The following is an 8,078-nucleotide window of genomic DNA, read 5'->3' as shown; positions in this document are numbered from 1 at the left end:
TGAAAATAAAATAATGAAATATAGCAACTTGGAATTGAACCCGGGTATGTCCCGTTGCATTAAAGGGCTCTACCATAAGACCACTCATATTCTTTGATCAAATAGTTACATTGATTTAATTTATACTATTTTTTTGCTCAAAACCGACGAACTCCGCCGGTTTTTTAATTAAAAAAAAAACCGACGGATTTTAGAAAATAATATAAAAAATAATTATATTTTTCGAGCATTTTTGGGCTAAAAATAACCGACGCAGTCCGTCGGTTTTCTTAAAAAAAAAAAAGATTTCAAAAAATTGTCGAAAAACCGACGGATTCCGTCGATTTTTTCCATTTGTTTTTCGTCGATTTTTGCTAGTTTTTTAGTAGTGGTATTTGATCCAATAGTATAACGGCAGAAGATTATATTTGAACTCAAAGTAGAATGAGAGGTTATATTTGACCCTTTTCTGATAGTACAGGGGTATATTTGGCCCTTTTCCGTTTATTATATTAGCCTTTAAAAAAACTAGTATTCTATTATTATTATTATTATTATTATTAGTTTTTGAAAGTTTGATAAACTTTTTTTATACCATTTTTAAAAAAAGTTACTAATTCATTTGTGGAGTTTCGGGATATAAATTTTGATGTTTAAAATGAGAAAACTAAATCTTCAAGTTAATTAATATATATACTACCGCTAAATGCCCTACACCTTGCTCCATTCTATCGTCCTATATAGTATAGTGGGGTAATTAAGTAATTTAGTCCATGAAGTGTCATTTTCTCTCTGTTTTTTCAGTTTATTTTCCTCTTTTCCTCTCTTCGTTGTTCGAGGCCATTCATTCGGGTGTGTGTTATCAGGTGTTTGTGTTACCCTGAACCTTCATCCAGTTCTTTTGTTTTTCTGCTCCAATAAAATAGAAAATACACTCTCTCCCTTTTTAATTTGGGCCTAAAAAAACATCCAATCCGCAAAAAGCCCTAGCCATAGTCATAGCCACCATCAACAAAAAATCAATTATCAGATAAATTAGCAAAACAGATTTTATTTTATTTTAGTTTTTCACTGATTATGTTCTTTTTCTCTCTTCGTCAATGAATTATCAAACCCTAATGATCGGAGCTCCACGTCAGCTATCCCTCCGGTAACTCCTCGATGCTATATTTTCCGTTCGTTTGATTTTTTTAGAGTTAATAATCAAAAACACACCTAAACTATTACTTTTCCGTGAGTTAAAATTTCATAACTCAACTATTCATTATTCTCTTTACTTACCTAAACTATCACTCCCTTTGTATTAAAACACACCTCGATGCTAGTTTAATAGATAGTTGGCCAACTTTGCATCGCGGTGTGTTTTTGATACGATGAGAGTGATAGTTTAGATAAGGTAAAGAGAACAATGAGTAGTTGAGTTATGAAATTCGCAAAGTAATAGTTTAGGTTTGAGGCCAACTCAGCATCGAGGTTGTAATACAAAGAGTGTGATAGTTTAGATAGGTAACTGAACAATGGATAGTTGAGGTATGAAACTCGCAAAAAAAAAAAAAAAAACTGACAGTCTAGGTAGATAAATGGAATGATGAATAGTTGAGGTATGAAGCTCGTGAAAAAAGCAATAGTTTAGATAGGTTAAATGGATATTTGAAACTCGCAAAAAGGTGATAGTTTAGGTAGGTATATGGAACAATGATAGTTGAGGTATGAAAATCGCTAAAAATATAGTTTAGGTGTGTTTTTTGACCATTAATTCTTTGCTCTATGAAGGACTCTGCAAAATTGTTTGCTTTATGATTTTTCATATTAATGCTTTTATTGTGTTTTTCTTCTTATTTTGGAGCTCCGAATGCCTATTTATGTATATTTGCTCAATGAACTATTTACTTTTTTTTTTTCAACTTAGCTACTGCTCCTACTTAATGAGCAATGGTTTTACTTGCGTATTTAATGCGATAGCTGAAGTATGAGGCCTTAGATCATATATTGGTAGTTTTTTGTCTGGGAGACATTGTAAATCGTCATCTTTTATCTGTTTTGCTATTTTTAGATTGTTTGTTTGTCTCTTATGCTACTTCTCTTTTCATTCCCAAAATTAGTACTTGTTTTTTCATTGAAATGATGGACTCCTACAAGTTTTCGATTGAGGTATAGTTGTACTGTTGCTGTTGTTGTTGTGGTGGTAGTCGAGGTGTTTTTATCTTCCCAATGTTTTAGTGTGCGTTTGCATGTGCCCTGCCTAATAACTGTATAAAGTTTTCGTCTTTCCTGTAAATGATGATTGATGTTCTATTTTATTTACGTCACTATTAATCTGTATTAGTAATTTCTTCAGGAGAATGTTTCACCATGGTGAAGCATTCTGCTTTATGATGGTTCTGTTGCATATCATCGTTATACTGGCTAAAGGTGAACCATGTTCAATGAAGGGACTGCAAAACGAAGCAGAGTATGATGCATGTATGTCATACAAGCCAAATGAGGAGGATGGCTTTAGTGGGGATTTGTCATCCGGTTCCGTTCTTGAGAATCCTGTCTCTCGTCAGAGTCTTGAAAATGTGTGTTCAGATACAGACTTGTTTTGCTTTCCTCCGAGATTGCGTGGTTTTTTGTTTGAAGAGAAGAGTGCCCAATCACAAGTGGAAGAAGTTTCTGGGGTTCAATCCGATGTTGCTTTGCCTATAAGATCAGATGAAGAGAATACAAATATTAGTAGGTCATCCGATTCTTGTATTTTCAAGTTCTTAGGTGGAAGAACAATTTCATGCTATCTGAGTTACCAGGATTGTTACAGTGAATTTCCTTGTGGTTGTATAAGAAGGAATCGAGTAAATGGTGTTTCTTCTGGTGGAGGGCCTTTGTCTGATGATAAATACCAAAATTTGAAACCAAAAGCAGAAGAGGAGACAGACAGTTCCAAGTTTTTGGGTGGTTCTTCCCCTCATGTAGAAATCAATCCCCCATTGCTTGACTGGGGGGAGAAGTATTTATATTTTCCTTCATTAGCTTTTCTAAATGTTAAAAATACGCATAGAGACAGCATACTGACTGTATTTGAACCTTATGGAACCAATTCTCAGTTTTACCCATGCAATTTCAGCGAAACGTCGTTGGCACCTGGTGAAACTGCATCGATTTGTTTTGTGTTTTTGCCTACATGGTTGGGTCTCTCTTCAGCGCAGTTTGTTTTGCAGACAAGCTCTGGTGGTTTCTTGGTTCAGGCTAAGGGCTTTGCTGTTGAATCCCCATATCGCATACAGCCGTTAGTCAGTCTTGATATTTCCTCCAGAGGAAGGCGGAGTAAGAATCTTTCTTTGTATAATCCTTACAATGAAGCCCTCTATGTGGAGGAGGTAACTATTTGGACGTCTATTTCTTCGGGAGATAATACCCGTTATGCAAAGGCAATTTGTAATTTAAATAAAGGTGAAGATTCAAACAATAATTTCAGTTTGCTTGGTGTTAAGGAGTGGTTGGATGTCAAGGGTGATGAGGTTGGTATCCCTCTAGTTGCAATTAGACCCCATAGGAATTGGGAAATTGATCCTGACAAAACTGAGACCATCATAGAATTAGATTTCCCTAGTCATACTGGGGGTGAGATATTCGGTGCATTTTCTCTGCAGTTGCTTAGCTCTTCCAAAGGAAAAGCTGATACAATTGTTGTCCCTCTCAAAGCAGAACTGGGCATGACATCTGCTTACAGTGAGCTCGCAGATCCACTTTCTTTGTCTATTCAAACCGTAGGACCATGTGCTGCTGATGGTACTAGTGTTGTTGCTCTGTCAGTGAGAAATGATTCTCCTTACATATTGAGCATTGTCAAGGTAAGTGAGGCTGGAGAGAACACCAAGCATTTTCGTGTCAGATATGTTGAGGGATTATTACTCTTCCCCGGAACTGTTACGCAAGTGGCTGTGGTCACTTATATTTTCCCAGCTGTTCAGTTGCTTGATCCTGTGGTGCAATCTCATGAAATGAGCATGAACTGTAAATTGCTCGTATCAACTAATGACTCGAGAACGTCTGAGATTGAAGTTGCTTGCAGGGATGTAGTCAGCATTTGTTCAGGAGTTAAATATGACTCTTCTATTGGTCATGGAGAACACTCTGATGAAGTAGAACTTGGAAATACAAGAGACATCACTTCCAGCGGCAGCATGTGGTCACCATTAGAAATCAAGGTATTGTAATTTTGATATTGGTTCTTATTATCTCTCATTTTGTGGGTTTGCTGATATGGTGAAAAATGAGTAAAAATAATTTGCCAATCTTCTAGAAGTTTCCGGGTTTTAAGAATTGAGAATTTAAGTTTTTATGTGTTTTTCCTATTTTTTGAGGAACTTTTGCAAGCAACTGGAATTTATCTGAAACTAATATTGTAGCAGGAAACTCCAACTAAGTCCTTAAAAGGATCTGTGCGTGTAGATTATAGAAGTCCTTAATTATCAGCATAAAGTAAGATTGTACCCTATAACATGTGAAAGGTGGAGACATACAATACCATATCATGTACAATGCAGCGGCTCTTCTTCTCTATTTGATCTGTATAGGATGTATGCTCTTATACTTAACGAATCAGAAACACCGGTTTCATGTATAGCTGGCATGGGTGTTCATTGTATCTCTAGAAGTTTCCTTGCCCATCACCTTGTTTTCCATTCTTTGTTTTTGGACTGGAAACCACTTTGTTACTCGTAAGGATGTAATTTCTAGTTTGGACTTTTATGATATTTGATAACCAAAGTCATCTTCAGTGGAATTCTTCTGCGAATATACTCGTACAATAACTTCTTTTTTTGATGAAATAAGATGTTGTATTAGGAAGGCATCAAGTAGATGCATGTTACATACACAAAAGAATCATGGTTAACTCCTGAGAACAAAAACTTCTATTTTAAATCAGGGAGTTAACCAGAAAACAAAAATATGGTCTCTAAGCCATATTGATGGAGCTAATGAGGTCAAAAAGGGGTAATATGTCATTTACAGGGGCTAGATTGCTCCAACTGAAAAGATTAAAAAGAGAGATTTTAGACTACTGCTTGGAGTTGAGATACCATCAAAACATCTGCGATTCCTTTCCTTCCAAATACTCCAATAACTTCTAATGATTACTAATAGCTATACTTCTGATTTATTAATGCTTGAACGAGTGTAACTCTCACAGAATTTAGCAGAAATGATAGGGAATGTCCATAATGAGCTGTGTTTACTACTAATTCAGCAGATTTGTACTTATGAGCCGAATTTATGTCATGTGAAGCTTCACTTTTTCTTAGCTTTTCTTAATCTGAATGTTTTTGTAGTGGAGAGAGCTCTCATTATTGAATTAGTCATATGCCCTGTTTAGTACAGATGTATATAGAATTAGCTCCTGATTGATGATTTGTCTATCTATTTAATCTGAAGGCCTTGGATACAACAGTGGCAGATGAGTTGGTATTGAAGAACTGGAAATCTCATGCTACTGCAAATGGCATGTCCATACTGGATGAAAGTGAAGTTGTGTTTCCAGTGATTCAAGTCGGAAGTCATCACTCTCAGTGGATCACAGTAGAAAACCCAAGTCAAAAACCAATCTTGGTGCAGCTTGTTCTGAACTCGTGGGAAATTATTGATGAGTGCAAGACTTCAGGAAGCCATTTGCAGCCTTCTCTATCCAGTAGAATAGTTGGTAACTATTCTATTGCTCCAAAGAGATATGGTTTTTCGCTAGCAGAGAATGCAGTAACTGAAGCTCTTCTTCACCCTTTTGGTCGAGCATTGTTTGGTCCAGTTTTATTTCAACCTGCAGCTCGATGTCAGTGGAGAAGTTCAGCTTTGGTCAGAAACAATCTTTCTGGTGTGGAGTGGTTAACTCTCAAAGGATCTGGTGGGTTGCTTTCTTTGGTCTTGCTTGATGAGTCTGAACCTGTACAGAACCTGGATTTCAAATTAAACATGCCAACCCCTCTTAATCTCTCTTCTTCGGGTGTGTTATATAACATGAAGGATAAATCTCATGCATGTTCTCTGTCAATGTCAAAGGAGCTTCATGCAAAGAACGTGGGCGACTTTCCCCTGGAGGTAAAAAAAATTGAAATCTCTGGAACGGAGTGTGGAACGGATGGGTTCGTAATAAATGGTTGTAAAGGTTTTTCTCTTGAACCTGAGGAGTCTATAAAGCTTGTGATATCATATCATACTGATTTTTCCGTTGCCACTATACAGAGAGATCTTGAACTGGCTTTGGCAACTGGCATACTTGTTATACCAATGAAAGCTAGTCTTCCTATTTGTGTGCTTCATTTCTGCAAGAAGTCTTTGTTCTGGATGAAGGTGAAAAAATTGCTCGTCACAATTCTTCTTCTAGCTTCTTTGTTCTTTCTGGTTCTTTGGTGCATCATACCCCAAGTGGCAACCTTTGGCTCCCATGAGTGCTTGCCTAAGAGTGGAAAAAGCTATATGACATCTGTTAGTCGTGCTGGAAAATTGTCTCGCATGCATCCCACGGAGAAACAGATTGGCAAGTTCGTCTTCTCCTCTAAATTGAACGGTTTGCTTAGATCAATTGGGGAAGGTGAGTCACTGTCAGTTGAAAGTTTCGGTACGTGTGAAGATAGTCAGACTGTTTCCCAAAATCAAAGTGTATCTGATCAGAATCTGAATCATTGTGCAGGATATAACTCTGTAATAGATACCCAAAATGGAACGGAAGTGTCATCCTCTACAAAGTCAGTAGGAATTCAGAGTTCTGATACAAATGATACCTCAAAAACTGGTAATCTCACTGTCAAAATTGGAAAAGAAAAAGGGAGGCGGCGGAAGAAGAAAAAGAATTCTGCAACTGCTTTGGTTGGAGGTTTTGATGTTTCAAGTAGTCATAGTGGCAATTCTACACCATCATCACCCTTGTCTCCTACGTCAAGTTCAACACCTAGTCGGCCATCTCCACAGTCTGCTGATGTGGATCGATCTGTTAAGCTCAGCAATCCCTTTGCTGATGTTGGTAACCATCAATGTAAAAAAGGTATACACTCCGAATTTGCATGTGAAAGGAATGTCTTGCAGACAGAGGCAACACCCACGTATGTTGGCAAAAATGCTCCTCCTCCTCCTCAAGAGAAGCCTGCTGCACCTAAAAGATCAGCCAGCAAACCTGTTCTTCTGCCTTCAGCAACCTTCCCTTGTGCTGATAAATCTTCTCCTCGCTTGATGTGTCATCAACCAGTATTGGCTTCAAGTTCTATTATTGCTCCACACTTGCGAGCGCCTGGATCTAAACCTCCAAATCAGATGGCAGTTAAAACTGATGAAAAGACGGGGATGGAAGAAGAGTTTACTTATGATATTTGGGGTGACCATCTTTCAAATCTTCCCCTAGTAGGTAGGTCAAGGGAGGTATTGGAGATGCCTCCGCGTGCTATAGAAAACAGTTCCAGTAGCTTCTTTCTAAGGGGTCCACAGACCCTTATTACCAACTACCAACAAATAACTGTAAGTTCTGACCGTGAAGGTTAATGATAATTTAGTTAAAATCTAATCTGCTGTGTATGTTACCTCATATATAACTTTTACAAAAAATGTGCATAACCACGTTTTGATAAAAGACAAAGTAGGACACAACTATTTGCAACTATAAAACAGATCAATAACCGTTTGATAATTGGGATGTAGAACTATAGACACACCTGCAAAATATCAAGTTACACGAGGTTTTTTAGTCATTTTGGAAAAATGATTAAAACTATGTTCGTGTCTTGTGCAAATGTTTGATTATGTTTCATACTTAGCAGTCTTGATATACTAATCTATAGTTTTGAGTATAATAATTGCACCATATTACATGACAAATTACTTTAATGAAGTTTTGGATCTTCTTATCATTTAATGCTAGATCATCATGTGATAGGGCGTGTTTTGTTGTGTACTCTAACGACTCCCTAATGGTTGAATTGGCATCTTTCATTGGACTAATAGATCAGTTACATGGATTGTTCACCCTTTACTTCTTTGCTGAGTAAACAATAGGAACAAGTTAACATTCAATTGAAAAACGGACAATGGTGATTTCAAAGAAGTCATACAAGGCAAGTGACAAAACCAATCACAGA

At 37.1% G+C, this 8,078-nt stretch overlaps 1 protein-coding gene across 3 annotated transcripts; it reads left to right on the top strand.

The window, feature by feature from the left end:
• Window positions 1–727: 727 nt before the first annotated feature.
• Window positions 728–7,507, top strand: LOC132620329 (uncharacterized). 3 transcript variants are annotated; one of them, XM_060334995.1, is made up of 4 exons: window positions 728–1,129; window positions 2,318–4,166; window positions 5,395–6,544; window positions 6,644–7,507. In XM_060334995.1, exons 1-4 carry the CDS (start codon window positions 1,080–1,082, stop codon window positions 7,483–7,485), a joined length of 3,891 nt encoding a protein of 1,296 aa, XP_060190978.1. In that variant the 5' UTR covers window positions 728–1,079; the 3' UTR covers window positions 7,486–7,507. The 3 variants fall into 3 exon arrangements, with proteins under 3 accessions (XP_060190978.1, XP_060190979.1, XP_060190977.1); XM_060334996.1 differs by having other exon boundaries at window positions 729–1,129; window positions 2,412–4,166; window positions 5,395–7,507; XM_060334994.1 differs by having other exon boundaries at window positions 729–1,129; window positions 5,395–7,507.
• Window positions 7,508–8,078: the final 571 nt, after the last annotated feature.

This window comes from Lycium barbarum, chromosome 11, assembly GCF_019175385.1.
Source record: "Lycium barbarum isolate Lr01 chromosome 11, ASM1917538v2, whole genome shotgun sequence".
NCBI classification, from domain to species: Eukaryota; Viridiplantae; Streptophyta; class Magnoliopsida; order Solanales; family Solanaceae; genus Lycium; species Lycium barbarum.
The sequence above is the reverse complement of the archived record's forward strand: the minus strand, read 5'-3'. Positions and strand labels throughout refer to the sequence as shown.

Bases quoted from the DNA above. Each gene is read 5' to 3' on its own strand.
- LOC132620329 (XM_060334994.1), top strand. From the start codon at position 1,080: ATGAATTATCAAACCCTAATGATCGGAGCTCCACGTCAGCTATCCCTC. The intron at 1,130-2,317 runs GTAACTCCTCGA...TAATTTCTTCAG, and splicing joins CCACGTCAGCTATCCCTCCG to GAGAATGTTTCACCATGGTG. The intron at 4,167-5,394 runs GTATTGTAATTT...TTTAATCTGAAG, and splicing joins GGTCACCATTAGAAATCAAG to GCCTTGGATACAACAGTGGC.